Source organism: Magnolia sinica, chromosome 10, assembly GCF_029962835.1.
Source record: "Magnolia sinica isolate HGM2019 chromosome 10, MsV1, whole genome shotgun sequence".
Taxonomy (NCBI): domain Eukaryota; kingdom Viridiplantae; phylum Streptophyta; class Magnoliopsida; order Magnoliales; family Magnoliaceae; genus Magnolia; species Magnolia sinica.
Genome location: NC_080582.1, coordinates 6,691,058 through 6,713,202, shown reverse-complemented (window position 1 = coordinate 6,713,202; position 22,145 = coordinate 6,691,058). Strand labels below are relative to the sequence as shown.

General features: G+C 38.8%; 2 protein-coding genes across 6 annotated transcripts; one reads left to right on the top strand and one right to left on the bottom strand.

Moving 5' to 3' along the window:
• The first annotated feature begins 1,275 nt into the window (after positions 1-1,275).
• On the top strand, positions 1,276-11,171 carry LOC131257870 (subtilisin-like protease SBT5.3). Its single transcript, XM_058258791.1, has 10 exons — positions 1,276-1,875; positions 2,000-2,097; positions 2,207-2,371; positions 3,827-3,935; positions 6,048-6,582; positions 6,931-7,025; positions 7,623-7,868; positions 8,936-9,050; positions 9,715-9,928; positions 10,395-11,171. Exons 1-10 carry the CDS (start codon positions 1,643-1,645, stop codon positions 10,943-10,945), a joined length of 2,361 nt encoding a protein of 786 aa, XP_058114774.1. The 5' UTR covers positions 1,276-1,642; the 3' UTR covers positions 10,946-11,171.
• A 2,763-nt stretch (positions 11,172-13,934) lies between these two features.
• LOC131257872 (cytochrome P450 724B1-like) lies at positions 13,935-20,881 on the bottom strand. 5 transcript variants are annotated; one of them, XM_058258795.1, is made up of 9 exons: positions 20,638-20,871; positions 19,501-19,825; positions 18,680-18,832; positions 17,810-18,058; positions 17,577-17,663; positions 16,426-16,504; positions 16,257-16,303; positions 15,076-15,200; positions 13,935-14,167 (listed from the first exon to the last, which is right to left on the bottom strand). In XM_058258795.1, exons 1-9 carry the CDS (start codon positions 20,853-20,855, stop codon positions 14,077-14,079), a joined length of 1,374 nt encoding a protein of 457 aa, XP_058114778.1. In that variant the 5' UTR covers positions 20,856-20,871; the 3' UTR covers positions 13,935-14,076. The 5 variants fall into 5 exon arrangements, with proteins under 5 accessions (XP_058114778.1, XP_058114777.1, XP_058114780.1 ...); XM_058258794.1 differs by having other exon boundaries at positions 16,197-16,303; positions 20,638-20,870; XM_058258797.1 differs by lacking the exon at positions 17,577-17,663 and having other exon boundaries at positions 20,638-20,881.
• Between the last annotated feature and the right edge of the window lie 1,264 nt (positions 20,882-22,145).

Sequence of the window (22,145 nt, the reverse complement as noted above, 5' to 3'; positions counted from 1 at the left end):
CCACAAAAGTTTTGGATCAAGCAGATATTTCTGCTTCCCTTTATCCATGTATTTTTGACCTTATGAACAGTTTGGATGACAAATAAACATCACTGTGGGCCCTAAGAAGGCTTCAACGGTGGACGTCACTATCCCCACTATTTTCTATGGTGTGGTTCACTTGAGATTTTGATATACTTCAACTTTGGGCTCATGACCTAAACTGAGCTTGAAAAACGTATGGACGGCGCTGATGACGACAAATTCATCACAGTGGGCCCCATAAAGTTTACTCACCACGCAACACAATCTGCACCCTCGCTAATACGAACCCTCATTATTTCCGTTTTCTTAATCTTTCCTAACATTTCTCTTCTCTACAAAGGAAGACGCGGGATCAAGTACAAACGATTGTAGACAAAGCTTTAACATACGAATCGACGTGCGGGGCCCACTGTAATGTTATAATAAAATCTAATCCGTCCATCATGTGCTTCCCTTAATGATTTTTTTAGAAACCAAGAATCTGGCTGATTAAATACTAAATTGGGACACGCCATAGGGTAGAATTGAGATTGGATTCCCACCATTAAAATCCTTCATGGTTATATGTGGGGCCTATCATATCTTTTAGATGCAATCTAAGTCATTGATAAGGTCCATCTAACCAAGATGAATGGACAGATAAAGATCAGTCCATTCCAAAACTCATTTGAACGAGAGAATATGATTGTAGAGCTTTTTGTTATGATTTTACATGTATTGGCTACCTAAGTTTAAGATCGGCCTGATTTTTGGGATCCAAGGAGAATACAAGGGCGGACACATAATGGACGGTTTGGATTTCATTAGAACAGCATTAGGTGCATCCATTTGTACCTTAAGTTTATCCTAGAAATGCATGCATTAGATACAACCTTAAAAACGACTTCCAATTATATAGCGTAATTAAAAAGATTTGAATGTGAACTTCAAAAACAAAGCAAAACCCCCATCTTTCTCTCTTCCATTGGAGAGAGAGAGAGAGAGAGAGAGAGAGAGAGAAGCAATGGGGATTATGAGTCCTGTTTTGCTTCTTTGTATTTTGGTGTCTTTTTCTTTGTTGCAAAGACCAACACTTGCTGTCAAAAAGGCAAGCATCACATTGTTTTATTTTCTATTTAAAAGTGTTTGGAATTGTCCTTTCTAACTAATTTTTTATGATTTCTAGTATAAATCTGATCTGGATTTTTCTTCTTTTTGGATTCTATGGAAGCTTTATTGATTTTTAGAAAGAATTTTTTTAAGCATTACATCATTTTCTATAAGTGTATATATGGAGTGCAATTAGCAAACCTCATGAAAATTGATTGTTGAAGATATCTATTTGTGTGAATTCTTGTCATCTTTTGATGACTTCTGATATAAATCTCATCTGGGTTTTACTTGTTTTTGGATTCTATTGAAGCTTCATTGACTCTTAAAGAACATTATTTAAGCATTACATTGCTCTCTATGAATGTATATATGGACTTCTATTTAGCAAACCTCATGAGAATTTTTTTTAATTAACTCTTCTGGTCAGAATTCTCTCTTTTGGTTATCTTTGGATGAGTTTTACTATGAATGTGATTTGGGTTTTTTTCTTTTCTTTTCGTTTTTATGCTGTTGGAAGCTCTAATTAATGAGTTTCAATAGGAATCTGATCTGGGGTTTTCTTATTTTTGGATTTTGCTTGATCATTGATGTTTTTCTTTTCTTTTCCTTTCTCTCCTTTTTTTTTTTTTTCTTTTTTTCTTTTTTGCAGTCTTATGTGGTATACTTGGGTGCCCATGCTCATGCTTCCGATCCTACTTCAGCCGATTACGAAAGAGTTACAGACTCTCATTATAATTTGTTGGGATCAGTTTTAGGAAGGTTGAGAAATTCCATCATCCATTAATTCCAATGATTTTCTACACCTTTAAAAAAAAAAAAAAAAATTCATTTTAAGAACAAGTTTTCTAATTATATTTTTCTTCTCTTCTATCTTTTATCACAGTAAGGAAAAGGCTCAAGACGCAATTTTTTACTCATATAAGAGATCCATTAATGGTTTTGCTGCCAATCTCGAAGAGGAAGAAGCAAATGCGATCTCAAGTGAGATAGTCTCTACATTTTATTTTCTCTGCTTTCCACATTTTCCTTTCTATTAATATGTATACATTTTACTATTTTTCTTTCTTTTTATTTATTTTGTGTATTTCAGAACATCCCGATGTCGTATCAGTTTTCTTGAATAAGGGAAGGAAATTACACACTACTCGATCGTGGCAATTTCTGGGACTTGAGAGAGATGGTAGAGTTCCTCACGAATCGCTCTGGCAAAGAGCGAGATTTGGTGAAGATACGATAATCGGCAATCTCGACACCGGTAATTCTTTTCCTACTGTTTGGTCCTTAATGTTTTTTCTTTTCTCAATGTATATGATATGATCGTATAAATAGAAAAAGATAGTTTGTTCTTTTTTGCTTCTGGTATGATAAATCTCAAAATGTGTACTATTTTCGTTTAGATTGTAGTCTTAAATTTCAAATTGCATACAAGAGATCTAATCATCAATATTATTAAATTAATTAAAGATTATTACCCATTAATTAATATAATGATGTTGTCATGCTTGAATAGATCATTTCATCTTACTTGAATATTTTATTTTTTCCAAATTCTCCTTGATTTCTTGAAAGAAAGAAAAAGAAGCTATGCATTTTTGGGTGGAATCCATGTTGGTAAATATAAAATGGTTTGATTTCTAAGTCAATGAATTTTTTTTCATTATATGCAATTGGTCTATTGATTGCTTTGGATTTGTTTTGTCTATTTTAATTGAATTTATGGTTTTTATTTTTTAAAATATATTCACCTACTTGTTATTGTTAGAAGAATGCATCTGAATACTGACCGTCCAACTCACAGATCTCATTGTCAACGGTGCATAACATAGAACTTCACACCAAAGAATGATCCTAGCCATGTTTTGTTTTTTTTTTTTCACACACGCACACACACCCCAACGCACTCACGCAGGTGGAATTTCACCACTTATGGGTACTCGAACCCTTGACAGGAGTTGAAACTCGTGAGAGTCTAGCCATTTAATTACACTTAATGTATATGAATGTTTGATCATTTTATTCACTCTATACATTATCTTACCATGAGTCGGATGGCAAGAATCATTCCATCGATGGGTCCCACTACATGTACATTCTGGATTGACCTGCATGCATGAAGTTTGACAAGGACGCCGTTTGGCTAGGGTCTGTGCTCTGTGGGCCCCACCATGATCTGTGTATTTTATCCGCACCGTGCATCCATTTTTACACATCATTTTAATGCTTCTATCAATAAATGAGGCATATCAAAATCTAAGTGAACCACACGATGGGAAAACAATAGTAATTGAATGTCTATCATTTAAAACCTCCCAGGCCGGCCCCCTGTAATGTTTATTTGACATCCAAGGTCATACAGACCTGGATGAAGGGGTGTGTGTGTGTGTGTATATATATATATATGTCAAAGGTCATACAGACCTGGATGAAGGGGTGTGTGTGTGTGTGTATATCAGCTTGATCCAAAACTTTTGTATACCTAAGAAGTTTTTAACAGTGATAGTTCAATCAAACTGTGTGGCCCACTTGAGATTTTGATCTACCTCAGTTTTGGATATTCATAATATAAAATTGTCTGGAAAATTGGAAGGACGGCGTGGATGAGACACAGACATCATGTTAGGGCCCACAGAGCACCGACCACTAGCCATTGGCTAGTGGGAGGGTGAGTAGCCAATCCATTTCCGTTTGACAATGTTGGGTGGTGGGCCAGGTGTGTGGCCAGAGTCAGAAAGCTTCAACGATGAAGGACTGGGGCCCATCCCCTCCAAGTGGAAAGGAGTCTGTCAGAATAACACCCAAGATAGAGTGCAATGCAACAGGTCTGTTCTTTATCTCACCTTTATACAAGCTTTCCATCTGATTGCATACAACTTTCAGGCTACATTGGCCTATTAGAATCAAAACCATCTATCACTAGCCCCAACAAAATGAACGGTTCAGATTATTCGTTAGATCTATTTTTTCAAAAACATCTTGATTTAGTGTGATTTTTTGCATACGGTAATAGGAATGTGTATTTAACAATCATTTGATTTCATACCGTTCATCTTCGTGGTGGGACCCACATTGTGCTATCCAACGTGAGACATGCAACCAGTTGTATTTGGTATTTATGAAAGTAAGTAAAAATCTGGTGTTCTTTCAACATCTTCCAGCTAAATTCATTCCACCGAGCATATATAAAGTTGGTGTGTCCCTTTGGACGCGGATTGCCTACTGACACTGTCATTACTGAGCAGTGCTCTGTAGGCCCCACTATGATGTACGTAGGTCGTCCACCCAATTTTATTTATTTCTTTATTTTTTTGGGTCATTTTATCTCATGAGATAAGAAATGAAGAGGCAGATGATGTATGTAAGTCGTCCGCCCTTTTTTTTTTTCCCTGGTCATTTTATGTCATGGTATAAGAAATGAGGCGGATTTAAATTTCAAGTGGACCACATCACAGAAAACGGTAATGACTGAGTGCCAACCGTTAAAAACTTCCTGGGGCCACAAAAGTTTTCAATTAAAATGATATTTGTGTTTTCCCTTTATCCAATGACTTAATTACAGTTGGATAATGGATGGAAAATAAACATTACAATGGGCCTTGCGAAATTTTTAATGTTGTTGTTCAATTACCGTATTTTCCAGTAGTATGGTTTACTTGAGTTTTTGATATGCTTGGGTTCATGCACTAAAATAATTATCCAGATGGTTTACCTGAGCTTTGGATCTGTCTCATTTTTGGACTCATACATTGAAATAATTATCCAAGATGGACGGCATGAATAAAATGCATATATCACTGTGGGGCCACATCAATTAGCACAAAGTCCCAAGGTGATGTAGAGCAGGTCACGGACATTTTCAAGGCCAAGATGGACCAGAAAAGGCCCGCCCGATCAAAGGCGGAGGTGATCTGGAAAACTTAAAATAGGCATATCTTGCAAATCAGCTGAACGATTTATGAGATTTTGGGGTAGGATGAGCTACTTTAGCCACCCAACCCTGCTATGGCAGGCTGGTGCACGCCAAATATGCAAAATACCATCTAATCGAGAATAGCATGGTTGAGCCAAATAGGACACTATTTTTAGCCGAAAACCATGAGGTCTCGTAGATATCAAGACCGTTTATAAATAGTATGTTTACTGGTAAGTCACAGATTTAGTTGTAGTTTAATTCCGAAACTTTGTCCATGGCTTAGTACCTTTATTGAAAGGGTTGTAAACTCGTCTTTTCAGATATCAATCAAATTATAAATTTTATAGAATTTACTTTTTATTTTCCTTGCTTTTTCCCTGTGGATCCAAGAAGTCCATTTGAGAAGTGGATTCGGAGTGGCCCTGAGATTTGTATAGCTTGAAGTTGGTGAGGTTGTTGTTGTGTGTCACACCACCAAGTCAAGTCCCTGGGACGCTGCTACTGGCGGTGTCAGTACGCAATCTCCCTCCTACCCCTTCAACCACTCTTTCTTGGACATGTTTTAATGATCCAAACCGTCTACATATATTTCTTAGCCACATTTTAATGATCCAAACCGTCTATATGATGGGGCTCGTTAGGGATGATTGCCCACCTAAAAATTCCCACTTTATGAAATTCCAACCCTTCTATCTTTGACTTTTTCTTTTTCTTTTTTCTTTTATACGGATGATATTCTCAACCTTATTTTTGTGGGCTTTTAATAGAGTGGATTGCATCTTCTAATCTTTTTCAATTTGGCCCAACATATGTTAGAATGATCCGTGACCGTTCTTATGAAGGCCTCGATGTATTATTATCTTGGAGCCCACCACAAAATTAATATGTGTGATCACCCACTTGGGGCCCACCACAAAATATCTGTGACCACCCACTTTGGGCCCACCACAAAATGCTAACTACGCACCCTCATATTATTATAAAACATCACTGGATTTTCTTTTGATGGTGCAATTCTTAGGAAGTTGATTGGAGCTAGATACTTCAAAAATGGGTATAAAGCCTCTGTGGGCCCACTCAATGCCTCATTCTCCACCGCACGTGATATGGACGGCCATGGGACCCACACGCTTTCAACCGCCGGCGGCCGCTTTGTTCCCGGAGCGAACATCTTCAGCTACGCCAATGGAACAGCTAAGGGTGGGTCACCCAAAGCTCGGGTGGCCGCTTACAAGGTATGCTGGCCGCCCGTCAACGGCAGCGAGTGCTTGGACGCTGATATAATGGCAGCATTCGATGCGGCAATCCACGACGGCGTCGATGTGCTGTCCCTCTCGCTGGGTGGCGATCCCGCCGACTATTTTGAAGATGGTATAGCGATCGGGTCATTCCATGCTGTGATGAACGGGATCACCGTCGTTTGCTCGGCGGGGAACTCTGGGCCCACACCATTTTCAGTGTCGAATGTAGCGCCGTGGATTTTGACGGTTGCAGCAAGCACTCTCGACAGGGAATTTCCGTCGTATGTTAAGCTTGGGAATAACAAGCAATACAAGGTTTGGTTTTCCTCTACTAGATCCTTTGATTGATCCATTATGCGAAGTGGGCCCCACTTGATGGAATTCTTCTTGTTTGGAGAAGTGGGCCCAGTTTGCTTAAAGAATTGATACAGGATGTGGGCCCCACTTGCTTCGGGGAAGTGGGCCATGATCATAAGTCAAGTGGGCCCATATAAGATTCACCTTGACTGGATATTGTTTTTATGTGTTGGACAAGATAAGGTGGGCCACATGTCTATGTGAGGATTTGATCGTTGATTTCAATGGCATGGCCCACATATTATATTATTATTATTATTATTATTTAATTTTTTAAATATTTGGTTTACAATTCATGTTTCACAGGGGCAAAGCCTTTCATCAGATTATCTACCAGAGAAGCTCTATCCTCTCATCACTTCTTCGGATGCTAAGGCTGCCAATGCTTCTGATGAAACCTCGTATGGGCCCACCTTATCTCAACACTCTCACATTACAAGATAACATCTTGGATTTGATTATCTCAACCATTGGATCTGATGGTATAGTTAAGTGGGCCCCACCTTGGATTTGATGATCTCAACCATTGCATCTGATGGTATTGTTAAGTGGGCCCCACCTTGGATTTGATGATCTCAACCATTGGATCTGATGGTTTTGTTAAGTGGGCCCCACCTTGGATTTGATGATCTCAACCATTGCATCTGATGGTATTGCTAAGTGGGCACACCTTGGATTTGATGATCTCAACCATTGCATCTGATGGTATTGTTAAGTGGGCCCTACTTTGGATTTGATGATCTCAACCATTGGATCTGATGGATTGTTAAGTGGGCCCCACCTTGGAATTGATGATCTCAATCATTGGATCTGATGGAACCAAAATGTCACACTAGTTGGCTGGGCTGGGTTGGGATGGTCATTCTATTCATGGCCCACCTCCTTTACATTGGGCCATAAGCTTGCCATGTGAAATTACATTTTTATCTTCCACTATACTATGTTATGATCTTAATTACATTTAGACACATCCTTTTAATCTCGTTTTGGTTTTGCAGTCAGCTTTGTATGGTAGGAGATCTTGATCCTGAGAAGGTGAAAGGGAAGATCGTGATTTGCCTCCGTGGCATCAATGCACGTGTGGAGAAGGGTGAGGCCGTCCGCGAGGCTGGTGGAGTCGGGATGATCCTGGCCAATGATGAGGAGAGCGGCAATGAGATCCTCTCCGACGCCCATTTTCTCCCAGCCACACACATCACTTATACGGACGGTTATCAAGTTTACTCCTACATCAACTCTACAAAGTGAGTTCCTAATTGAGGGTATATTGGTCATTTTATAATAATGAGGGCATTTTTGTCATTTCATCATGGGTACTACGTTGACCATTGACTTTCATACACTAGTTGTGACCCTTCGATAATCCTGTCCATTTAGGGCCTACGTGGACCATTTTAGATGTTCCATAGCTGAAATTTTAAGGCATATTTGAATAATTGATTAAAAATTATAAAATTGTAATGATTATAAATTACAGTAATTCTTTTGGTTGCTTAGTAAATGCCATCACTACTAGTCGGTGCTTAGTGGTTGAGCCCCACCTTGATGTATGTGTTTTATTCACGTTGTTCATCCATTTTTCCTTAACATTTTAGGGCTTGATATAAAAACTGAGGCGGATCTAAATCTCAAGTGGACCACACCAAAGGAAAATGGTAGTAATTGAATGTCTAACATTAAAAACATCATAAGGCCCACTGTAATGTTTATTTGAAATCCAGCCTATTGATTAGGTCATACAAACATGGATGAAAGGCAAAAAAACATATTATCTTCATCCAAAACTTTTGCAGCCCTCAGGAAGTTTCTAATGGTGGGTGTTCAATCAACACTGTTTTCTTTGATGTAGTCCACTTGAGATTTGGATCTACTTTATTTTTAAGTTAATACTATAAAATGATATGAAAAAAAAATGGATAGACGGCATCAATGAAACACATATACCACGGTGGGTCCGACAAAGCATCAACCACTAGCCAACCATTGGGCCCTTGTAAATTTATAATGGTTTGGAGTATAAAGCATTTATGCTTCCATAGAGTAGAATCTTTTGGTAAGTTCCATATGATCATTCTTATCATTTTGTTAATGTTAATAACGAAAATTATGAAAAACTAATAAATATAGGTATTTGCAATAACAGAAAATTAATTAACAATGTGATTATTTGCAAACTATATCTTATTACATTTATATTTGAAAAACTTAAAAAACCTTAATACTTGTTGAGACCATCATTATCATCTAAGCATTATTGAAATTAATTGGGGTCTGGAGCTAATGATAATGATAATTAAAAAAACATTGTTAGGTCTCCCGTGGCATACATCACACAACCGAAGACTGATTTGGGCACGAAACCAGCACCGTTCATGGCGGCATTCTCATCCCAAGGACCGAATCCGGTCACGCCAGAAATCCTTAAGGTTTGACAACTATTTCCAATTTCTAATTTTCTTTAATCAATTGCCCGCGCACACAATGCGTGTGTGTATGTATATGTATATGTGTGTGTGTGTGGCGCCGACCTACTCACCTGATGCTGAACCCCATGAAACCTCTAGAACCCAACTTTCACCATTATACAAAACTTTGGTGGACAGTAGCAAAGGTAGGAGAAATCAAGGGAGGAAACTATTTCTTTTGTTCATATCCCACCAAAGTTTTGAATCAGAGTGAAAGTTGGACTTGTTTCATGGGACTGCCACATCCCATGAATGGTTCAGATTTTGTGCTCATATCACACGAGAGGAATTCTCAAAAATTTCTCTCGAGTTTTTATGAGAAATGATGGAAAACTATTCTTTGCAGATACACACGCAATTACCCACAAATCATGTGCAGCGGGTGATACCATAGAGGGGAATCGAATTCACGACACTTGCCATTCCCCCAGTTTCATGATATTAGTTGCAACGAAATGCACCCCGATCCATTTCTTAAATCTATTTTAGTATGTGTTTGGTTGCACCAAGCAATATTATGAAATTTTATTAAAGATCAGTCTAATTTGATGGAAAATATATATCATGATACAAACAGATATTCTTGATATATTTTTAAAATTAATTATCTATCTTTTTTGTGCAGCCTGATATTACTGCTCCAGGAGTGAGTATTCTTGCAGCCTATAGCCAAGCAATTAGCCCTACCGGCATCGATTCGGATCACCGTCGTGTTCTCTTCAACGTTGATTCTGGGACGTCCATGTCATGCCCCCACATTTCTGGCGTTGTGGGCCTTCTCAAAACACTCCACCCTGACTGGACCCCATCAGCCATCCGATCTGCCATCATGACCTCAGGTGACCACTCAACTCCAACATTGGATATAAATAGTAAATCTTAATTATTTGCTTCATCAAAAAAAAAAAAAACATATTTATCTGAAAATATGATTTATTTTTGTAATTTTCTGGCATTGTTCTCCTCAATCAGGATCTTATAAACCTCATAGGGAATGGTCCCAACCCCCAAAATCTACTCTCTCTGATTTTATCTAATCCTTAAAACCCTAAAATGAGTTTATCTCAGTTGGGATAACAGTAACTATGTATCAAAGATCTTGATCTCTTAACTAAACTGAGATCAACTATTGTTTAATAAGGTCCATTTGGTTGCACCAAAAATGATAAAGTTTCATAATATTTCATGGTAAATCAATCTTTTAATTAAAATTTGGTTCAACCAAACACACCCTACGACTAAAACAATTAATATTTGATTAAGTTGTGCTAACTATACTAATTTGTTTATTTATTACTCTTGCAGCGAGAAGCCGAGACAATGATATAGAGCCGATAACCGATGCATCCTTTGTAAAGGCCACACCTTTCAACTACGGCTCCGGCCATGTCCGCCCCAACCGGGCTATGGACCCCGGCCTAATATACGACTTGACCATCAACGACTACCTAAATTTCTTGTGTGCCCTTGGCTACAACTCGACCATGATATGGGCATTTGCCGATTACAAGTGCCCATCTAAGAACGCGAGCCTCTTGGACTTCAACTACCCATCGATCACCCACCCATCATTAACAAGCCCAACCACCATCACTCGAACGGTCAGGAACGTTGGTCCCCCAAGCACATACACAGTCCGTGTTGATCCACCCGCCGGAGTATTTGTGACAGTCGAGCCCAAGAGCTTGAAGTTTGAGAAGACGGGCGAGGAGAAGACGTTTAAGGTGACGTTAGCGCTTAAGTACCTCAAGATTTCTAATTATTCATTTGGGAGGCTGATATGGTCTGATGGGGTGCACTATGTTCGGAGTCCCATTAGCGTGTCTTCGGCGTCTGGCCAAACCTCAGGTTATTAGGAATTTAGGATATTAGAGAAGTATTTTTGAAAATGATTATATTGCCTTTCTTTATGATCTCAAAGCCCTAAACTCTCTTCTCCTCCCAAACAAGTCCACCCATACTCTCTCACAACATTAAGGTAAAGAGATCATTTTAGAAGTTTTTTTTTTTTCTTTCTTTTTCTTTTTATCAAGTAAAACTCATCTTGTTGAAAAGTAATTGATGATGATTTACATTAAGGAACTCTTTGATCATAGTTTCGCTGGGCCCTTAGTATGAAAAGCAAGGTTTTAAGCTTCTTTTTCTTTTTCTTTTTTTTGCAAAATTTAATTGGATTGATTTTTGTTGAGTTAACTTAGGAATAAATGCATTCGACAAAAGTTAGGAATAATAGCACTAAATGTAATTTGGGCCTCGTATATACAAATGATAAGGTACAGATCCTATGTGGGATCCATATTCACCTGTATCAAGCCTCCAACTCCTAGGGAAGAAGGGTCTAGGCCTGAGCCTGGCCTGGACCTGTGATGGGCTAAAATAAATACTTCTTAGACCGGCTCTTGATGATCATGCATGGCAGAGACAATCCCAGCCACCCAATTTCACTCATCAAGATCTTGGCTATTCATTAGGTGTGACCCACCAATCATCATATATAATATATGACAAAAATACCTTCGAAACCCAATTAAGGCCAGCTGACGGTCTCGTAAACAAAGTCCGAGCCCAGTCTTTTTTAATTGGGCTTAAATTCACGTGGGCCAAGATCATGGGCTAAGTATTTAAGCCCATCGAGGCCCAAAGTAACAGACCTTGAAGCCCAAAAGCCCATCTCGGCCCATTGGCAGCCCTAGGTGAAAAGGGAAGAATTCTGTAGTTACACGTGTTATGATTCCTCACTCGTGTGGTTTTAGAGATATGTTCCATCCACCTCTTTAAAACAGTTGATAAAAGGCTTACTCGGACAGGTTGACCATGAGAATCACCATGAGATTTAACTTGAGCCTAACCCAATTTCAAGAGGACCCAACTTCATCTGACCTGAATTCCAATGCAAGGGCCATCGCGAATTCCTCTGTATTTAACCTGCCCTAACATGAATACATGTGATTATTTTTAACTCTACATGAATTTACTCAAACCCTAACCCTAACTGATTTCAAATTGGGTTGGCTTGGGTTGGCGATTAACAACCTTACCCAAGGATCTCAACAACCCCAACCTGCAGTCAGGTTCAGTCATTTGGGTTGGTTAACCACGATCTAAGTAGCAGCCCTAGTCCTAGTTTGCAGTGAGTGAACTCAATTTATTGACTCTTCCATTGATTTTTCAAGTTCTTGAAGTGATGGAGAACTAAGAACAGGAGTTTGGTGAGGACATGACCTAGTGAGATTTGATTGGACTAGCAGACGGAACCACTTTCAAATATTTCTCATTACTACCAGCAGCACGTGGTTCAATCAAATCTTACTTCGACGTTGCTCAATAAAAAATCGTAATATATTACCCACAATTTCTATAAAAAAAAATGAACAATATTATAATTTTACACAATATTTAACAGTTTCACCCGCATACTTTGCTTGATGTGTGGACACCCAAATCACGTACTTGCTATCCAATCCATTAATAAAGTCACATAGACCTAGATGAATGATAAAGAGAAATATCAGCATGATCCAAAGCTCTCAAATGATAGATGGACAGCGTGGATGCACAACATTTACATCACAGTGGGCCCACCATCACAGCCTCACGGAGCCGTTGTTTGTTGGATTGGTCTAAACGTCAGTGGGTTCAGACTTAGGATATTCACAGTATCCTCCGCCTTGTGGTTTTACAAGTCGTGCCCATATATCAGTAATCAAGACCGTTGATCTGATGGGTCTTATCATGAACAGGTAGCTCCTTTAACTTATCCTAAATTGGAACATTTAAACCTATCCAATCTTTGGCATTATTCCTTTTGAATTGGACCATCGATTTTTTATTTTTTATTTTTTTATTTTAAACCGTCTATCTGCTAGCCCCTTAAGCAAGGATAAATATCTTCCACTGGAAAATCTTAAAATTCCTCATCTCTTAGGTCTAGTGACTCACAGAAAAGGAAAACACCAGAGACGATGGATGGTGTGGTTTTATCAGATCCGTCCATCAAGTGGGCACTGCCATGAATGGGCTACAATTGAGAATTAATAATACTGGAGGGATGATCGTGACCGTTGGACTTCGACCAGATCATAAGGATCATCTGGTCGGCAAGTTACTTTTTTTAGTGGTAATAGCATGTGGGCCCCACCCAGCGATTAACATATGGAGCCTTCGATACTAGTCAGTGCCATGGCAATGCAAGTCAACCGCTTCCATGTCAACACATTATCTTTAAACATACTATTTTATCGCGAGATAACGACGAGAAGGCGAGAAATTGATGAGAAAGAAGATGGGGTGTTTTACTCCAGAATTCCTGGGGATTCTATTTTTACCAAAAAGTGCCTGAACGACGGACGTTTGCGAGCACCGGACTGTAATTTTTAGTCGATGAAATGACCGAATTAACCTTTAGGCGATTCTTCTAAAATCCATTGAAAAAAGTTTATTGTGGGCCCCACATGGTTTTCATGTGACATCCAAACCGTTCAACAAGTACATCTGATCATGATTATCAGACAAGCTAAAAATCATGCAGATCCAATATCAGACGGCCGCACATGAATTTAGAACTTTCTGGTGATGTAATCTTTTTTATAGTTGTGGCCCACCAATGATCGGATCAATTCCATATTTCATTTATACGATCATCAAATTGCCGTATACTCATTGGAAGGGTGTGTGGACCCCACAATCTTCAACTCCACCACTCTATAGGAGGAACGTGGGCAAGGAAATTTTGGTCATTTCAACTTCAAGAAATCATGTTATGTAATTTCGAACCGTTGAGGCACTGTTTTGTAAAATCACAAATTTTGAGGAATTCCCCGGCAAAAATCTAGAGAAGAATGATAATTAACGACGAAAGAAAGGATTTCTATTAGAACAACTTAACCCTCATATCTAACGAAAATTACAATTCAACCACAGACTTCAACAAAAGAAGTGCTGGGGTGGAAGTACAGCTACAGCTGACAACCATTATAGTAGCCTTCTGTCAACCCAACCGGTCAACCTTTAGCGGCATTCCTCTATGAAATTCAACGTACGGATAGGCCATGGGCTGGTCAACGCCTTCAGTGGTCCACCTGCAACAACGAATGAAGATGAATGAGGTGTTGTAAACACCCATAACGAGATTCCAGTATGGGTGGAGATTTACCCATAGCAAATGTTTGCTGTGGGTGTTTATTAAAATTCCAGTATAGAGACCCACCATCAGGAAATAACCTTATTTGATTAAATGGCATTCTCCCCATCTTACATATGACACGTGGGTGAATGGGGCATGCTTGTACAAGATCCAGGCCGTTCATCAGAAGTGGACTTCATTAGACCTTGTCCAAAATCAGGACCATCCTATAATCCAAGAAGCTAGATTTGAGAAAGATGGATTTATGCTCAAATCCAACGGTTAGAATTGTTCTAGTGGCCTTGTACTTATATCCCTTGTTTGCACATACAGTCAGATGCATGCTAACTTATTCTCCAGCCATGAAAATGGTAGAACCCCACCATTAGATAGCCTGAAGAGAATCAGGCAGGTCCTACCATTAAGATGATCACACATATATTTTGATTCAGACCATCGGTTGTCCACTTATTCCAGTTGTGTGGCCCACCTAATGAGAAGACCAACTTAATTTTTATGCAAGTCATGTCCATGCAATGAGTAAGGTTAAAATCTAGTCAGGATTTGGCTTGGGTGTAATCAGGTATGGATAGGCTTTTAGGGTACCATTATATACAGGCATGCACGTGTGCATAAGCACACACTAAGCCCGCACGTGTAAGAGAGCCCATTTACAAATTATATACATGTGTCAGAGTGGGACCCATGCCTAATGCTTGAAAATACTCAACCGAATTACTCGGCTCAACCCGATAGAAGCTCGCATCTGATTTGAATAGGTGGAGATTCCATTGAAAGTTTAAACAATGTAGTGCATGTATCAATAAAATGGGGTTCAATAGTAAAGAAGGAAGAGATGATTACCTGAAATTGAGTACAAGATGGTGAAGGAAGAATGCAGTTTCTACTTTGGCAAGTTCAGAGCCTGGGCAGAATCTAGGTCCTCCTCCAAATGGAGTAAAAATCTTGCATGTGCTCTGGCTCTGATTCTATTATCATTCACAAAAATGTACAATATGTTATTTGAACATGTGCAATGCACCCATCAGTAGTACATATTCCTAAAAGAATTTCATAAAAATAAAAAAGATTAGGGTTTGATATTTGATATGTGGGCCAGACCATGGTGTTGGTCACTTCCTTTTGCTTTACTCATGAGTGACTTGCTTTCTGTACACATCAAGGTTTAAAGTATCATCCAAAACCAGTACATATAAGCCCATGTCCTGATAATGGGTGATGAACGGTGATCTGACCCATATCGATATGATACTCTAAAATCAATTTTTAAACGATGGTACACATGGCAAAGGATCCAAACAATCTGAACCAATCATTCAGTTTGGCTAAATGGATGGGCCACACCCAAAATTTGCACCTATGTAATGATCTTAACGATTCATTGGAGGACTTTTGGAGAAAGAAAATATATGGCTGTGAAAAAGAGATGCTCGCATCAAATTATTTGAACGAAATATGTCATGTGACGCAACATCCAATCCCTCCAATGGGTAGGCCCCACCATGAGGATTACCTTACATAAAAATCAGCCCCATACAGTCACCAGGTGGGCCACACTTGTATTTTTCATTTATCCATTGCTATACATTATTCTGTGGTGGGGCCCAATTGATGAGTGGATGACCTAGAATTTTGGTAAGGTGATCCTCGCAGCAGTGACAAACTATTGGATAGGGTGGATGTCATGCACACGTGTAGGTTAGAAATTATCCACTGGGTGACTGGTTACTTTTGGTCCAACGAACTGGATGTGAGCATCTCTCATTAAATAAATCAACCAAAGTTCCTTGGAGTAAATCTACCCATCCCTCCTACTTTTAGTTATAGACTTATACATTTGTGTATACAATACTAGATGCTTGTGGGACTCACAAATCAAGATAATCATCATCAATCAAGAGAGTGATATACTAGACCCCACAAACTAAAATAACCATCATCATCATTAAAGTAATAGTAATTACCTCCCATCTCCAAGGATGGAAGTCAAGGACACTTCCATGGAGAGATGTGTCTAGATGTACAGCACTGAAAACTGGGAGGACCTTCCATCCACATGGAATTGAATAATCTGGACCACAGAAATTGAGTTTCTTAATACAGATTGTGAGAGCATTATAATAAATGTGCTCTTGCGTACATGATTCTATGAGCATGTATATAAAAAAGGTCCACCATAAGTGGATGGTGTACCTTTAAATCTGACATCCTTGAGGGCCTTTCGGTGCACAAACTTGACTATGTTCCCACATCTGAGAGCTTCATTAATGACCTTCAATTAAAAAAACATTAAAAATCATACACATCATTGGAAACAGGCTAGAAAGTGAGAAAAATAATAATAAAAAGAACAAGGAGGACAGATAGAAAGAGCAATAAACAAAAGTGCTAATCTAGCATGTGTGTTTTGCATCATTCATTAAAAGTAGGCTGATCCACTACAAAGCTTTTTAGCTTGAGTTTGACCTACAATACTAGGTGTGGGCCCATTTTGATTTGTGCATGACATCCAATCTAATTAACTACCTTTGGACCTCTTCATGTTCTCCTTGGCACTCAAAAGAAACTCAGGTGGCTGTGGTGTGGCCCACCTGAGTTTTAGAATGGCCTAATTTTTGGGGTGTCCGTTTATATAGTGAGGTGCAAGTCTGAATGGATGCATTGGATGGCATATAGAAAACACGCTGGGCCCCACATCCAAGTTAGAAGATTTTAGTGGTGGGCACCCACACCCAACAATTTCCTGTGGAATGGCCTTAGGTTTGGACAGCCTGGTTTTTGGGCTCGAGGAGATGCTGTTGGGGCATATGATGGACGGATTTGATTTTGGTGGGCCCCACATATTGCATTGTAGATTAAGCATAACCTACAAAGCTTCTAATGGATCCGGCCCCAAAAGTAGATGGTGATGTCTCCACAGTCCAAACAACCTATAGGCCTCCACTGTGACAATCTTAAACATCTGATATCAGCCATTGAACTTGGACCCATTGATGAATTAATTTTCTTCTGTGAATTTGATGGCCATGATCTCCCAGTTAGATGGTCACGATTGTCCATTAAGTTCAATCTCCACACCATGGTCCACTCACATTGGAGCCCCTCAGGCCTCTGTTGTAGATGGAGCATAAGCCAAAAATCACACTGATTGGATGATCTTGACCATCTGACCTCAGCCAATTAGATGGTTATGATCATTCAATAAGTTAAAATCATCAGGATATGATCCATCGACATTGGGGCCACGTGTACCATCTATCCAATCACTACCATTTAAGAAACCAATATAAAGTCATATATTAATCTATAGCCGTTAATTTAAAAGATTAGAAAGGTACACTTACATGTTGAGTAAACTCCATTTTCTTATAGTCATCCCAGTTCAAGTACTCTTCTTTTCCTTTCACATTTCTTATACTTTCATGCTCTGACTGTTTCAAAAAAAAAAAAAAGGTTTCCTTCATTTTCTCTCTTTTCTTTTTATATAAAAAAATTCAAAGAAGGCCATTGAATTTCAGCTTTTTTACATGGAGCTTGAAATGGCTAAAAGGGGAGGAGAGAGAAAGATGGTGTCTACCCTCAGTTGTTGTAGAGCAGCTGGTGATTGACCCAAGAAGAGAACTGCCAATGCCATGAGGAGGGAGGTGGTTTCATACCCACCCAACAAAGAGTCCAGTACAAAGCTCACCCTTTCATCCTCGGACAGGCTATTTGCTGATAGTAGTATTTCAAGGAAATCACTTTTCTTATTACCAGCAGAGTTCTCTCCCTTTGATCTTCTCTCTTCAACTATAGCTTTCACTGTGGAAGATATTCTTGCTCTAGCCTGCATACACACACACAGAGTCAGTCAAAAGTTCTGGTTAGAAAGTAATAGGAACAAATATCTAATTTGAAATGACACCAATGGTGGTAGTTCACTAACAGTCTCAAAATGGTGGTGATCCATGCACCCTACACATGTGATGCATGTATCAGAATCAGGATCTTTCAAATTAAGTGGCACCTTTTGGGATGGACAATAACCTCAATATCAGACTAATCAGATGGTTAGGATCACTTGGGCAGCATGATTTTGGGCTCTCAATCAACCATAATATGCCCATGGATTTCCCTACATATATGCCTAGTGTGGATAATTCACCACCCTTCAAAAATGGTGGTAAACTATAACCTTAGTCTTGTCAAATAGTAAAGGAAAATGGAAGAGAAGTGTACCAAAACTAGATATTTATTTATTGATAGTAGTGCACTACTCAACTCTAGCCATTCATTCAAACACCCCATCTTTCTATTTATTGATAGTAGAGTAGTGCACTATAGGTACTGTAATAGTACCAAAACTAGAAGAAAATGGTGTGTGCATCAAAAAGATGTGTGTAAATGACACTTACCTAAGAAAATGGTATCTATGCATGAAAAGGGTCTGAAATATGATTGGAAGTACCTGAACAGCTCTTGCATATGGAGTGCCTGGAATATATAGTGGAAAGGAGATGAGTCCTTTCATGAAAGTGAGGAAATCTTCCAGTATTTTTGAAGTTTGAGGCTCTTCTGGTGTCAACCCAAGAACTTGTTTTACTATCACATTGAACGTGAACTGAAGAAAGGAACCAAAAATAATAATAATAGAATCAGTGACTTGAATTTTATTATAATCACATAAGAGTAGAGGAATTGTACATCCACCCCCAAAAGTTGATAGCTCACCCCAATATGAATCATTTGACCACATAAGGTTTTGGAAAATGGGATGTACACACCATGCTTCTGATATATATACAAATATCCTTTTTCTATTTTTGGCATATGAGTAGTACAACTAAATACCATTCTTATACCATAAGCATGGGAATAGTAATTTGGCCATTATAAGTTTTGGAACATGACATGCACACCCTATGTTTCTGATATATATATACAACCTAGTTTCTACTTTCGGTATATGAATAGTACAGATTTGTACTACTCTTATACCCAAAGTACAAAAATGGTGTTTTCATTTAAAAGGAGTGTGGACATCAGTTCCCTATTTTATTTTGTTTGAGTGGCTTTAAGAGTCTGTGGTATCAAAATTAATATTCGTGGTTGGGACACTCAATTTTAGGGGGTGGAAATATCAATGTCATATTAGTAGTTCTGGTTCCTTGGGGTCATGAAATTTTTATTGAAAGAATAAAAACTCTTATTTATAATCATGTTTTTAATGATATTCTACTCTCTCTCTCTCTCTCTCTCTCTCTCTCTCTCTCTCTCTCTCTCTCATACCTTTCTAGCTTCTTCACAGAAGATAACTTCTTTTTTGTCTTTCCATGCATCCATGATCTGGATTGCTATTCTTTCTATATCATTGAGGTACTCAGGCTTTGATTTTGTGGTGCTGACTAGTGTCAGTGCCAAGCTCCTCAGCCTCTTGTGTGTGTCTCCAACGACTACAAGCATGGAGGATGTTCCTAATATCCCATGGATGGGCTTTGGATAGCTGCATTGGAATAGCTTCTCTTCATTTTGGAGTATGAAATTGTTCAGCTCCTGGTCACATGAGACAACAGTGGGGGAACAGAACAGATGAGATTTGAACACTTTACCATACCTGCAAAACCAAAAATCCTTCTATCTATCAGCTTTTTCCCCATACCTGTTTTGTTCTTTATGTTAGCACTCAAAACCACGGCAAAGATATTAAAAAATACACGCACACACATGGACAGATATATAGATTAATACAACAGACCCATATCTAGTATTGGAATTTTTAAAAATTTTCATACAACATGCTTAAAATCAAAACCCCATATTGAGAAAATTCATGAAAATAAAGCCCATATAAAAGAACAAAAAAAGGTATCTAATTCGTTCCAAGTGTCATTGTTCCAGTAGAAAGACATGGACCATTCTCTTTCTTTCAATTAAAAAAGAAAAACACAAAAACACACATGCACATGATGATGGAAGAAACTCATATCTATTGTAGCTTCTCTTTCTTCTCTTTAAGCTTTGCACACTACATGCATAGAAATAAGAGCCCAAAATAAGAAAATATTAATAAGAAGAAAACCCATATAAAAAATTGAATCAAACTTTAGAAAAATAGCTTTTGTAAAGACAGACTTATGAAATTCTTAGTACTTATATGTTGAAAACTAAAAATTCCATAACAAGAAAAACTATCAAAAAAGATAAATCATGTAAGAAAAGGAGCTCAATTCATTTGAAAAGGGTAAGATTTCTAGAGATAAGAATCCAAGATAGAGAGAGAAGCTGGTAGAAGTCATGCAAATAGCATGATGATAGTAGCATTACAACCAAAATGCCAAATTCAAAAACAAAAAATAAATGCATGTGTGTGTGTGTGTGTGTGTGTGTGTGTGTGTGTGTGGATGTAGGAATGTATGAATGTATCACCTATTGCAATGGTCCTGGAGAAAACTTCCAAGAGTGTTTGAAGCATGTGGGCTTAGAAAACTCAAGGTTTCACCAACCAAAGGCCACCCAAAGCTTCCCTTTGGAGCAACCCCAAGCTTCAAATACAAAGGCATGAAGTGGGATATAATCAAATACAAAAGCAAACCTATCAACCCCACAAAGGCCACTATGGCACTAGACCAAAACCATCCATCCATGGTAAATACTAGTTTCCAATTCATGGGTCTCCAAAGCTATCACTCAAATTCCCATATATAGAGGTTATAGTGAGAGAGAGAGAGAGAGAGAGAGAGAGAGAGAGAGAGAGAGAAAGGAAGCAGGCTTTCTGCAGATTATTACAGTGCGGTGAATTGCTTTATCAGAAGCCTAGGAAATGAAATCAACCTAGTCTAGGATCTAGGCCTCTAGCAGGGAAGGAAGAGAGAGAGAGAGAGAGAGAGAGAGAGAATAAAAATCATGACAGCTGAAATACTAGGTTGGAACAGTATCTTACTATCTTCCTCTACAACCGTTTGTAGGAAGAGAATGCTTTCTCTACAACTCTTCTCGTTCATCTGCTTGTAAAGGTTATGAGTGCAACTCATTCACCTACGTGTAAATATTATTCAATTGTCTGGGTGAGGCCCACCTTGTTGTGGGTATGCCATCTAATCTGAGAACCAAGTGAGTCCCACCCTATCGATGGAAGTCCTAAAATGGTCCAAGTAATCATTAAGTAGGACAGATCGCAGAAAACAATGGCCATCCACTCAAAAATATTCAAATTCACTTCGTGGCCAACCTGATGGTTGGATTGATCTTAGGTTTTAGATGTCCCAATTCCGTGATGGTAGGACCCTTATGAACGGGTTGGATTGTATGTAAAAACCCCCGGTGGGCCCCACAAGGACGAGTTGTAGAAAAGGCTTTTTCTACAATGGGTGTTAAAGCCACTCAAACAAAAGAAAATAGGGATATTATCAACTCATCCACCCCACACGTGGCATGTATGTACAATCCAGACCGTTCACTTCTTGGTCCTCATTGTGGGTGGAGGATATTATCCAAAAAAAATGCTGACCTGATGATTCTGAGAATCCAAGGGGACGGGATTGCCTGCCACCCCGACCACTGGAAGTTGCTGTGTCGTAAGCTAGATGGAGCCTACTGTGAATTTTGTGAAATCCACCCCGTCCATCCGTTTTAGAACATAGTTTTACACCATGAGACCAAACATGAGGCAGATGAAATTCGTAAGTGGGCCACACGAGAGGAAAAAGTCAGGATCGAACGATCACCCTTGAAACATTCAAGGGGCCACAGAAGTTTTGGATCATGCTAATATTTTTGTGATTTCAGTTTATACAAGTGGTAATTATCTTATCAACGGTTTGGATGTCATATAAACATCATGGTGGACCCCAGAAATATTTTCAACGGTAGGGATTTCTCTCCTCACTGTTTCCTATCATGTGGCCCATTTAAGTTTTGGATTTTTATGTTTTTTT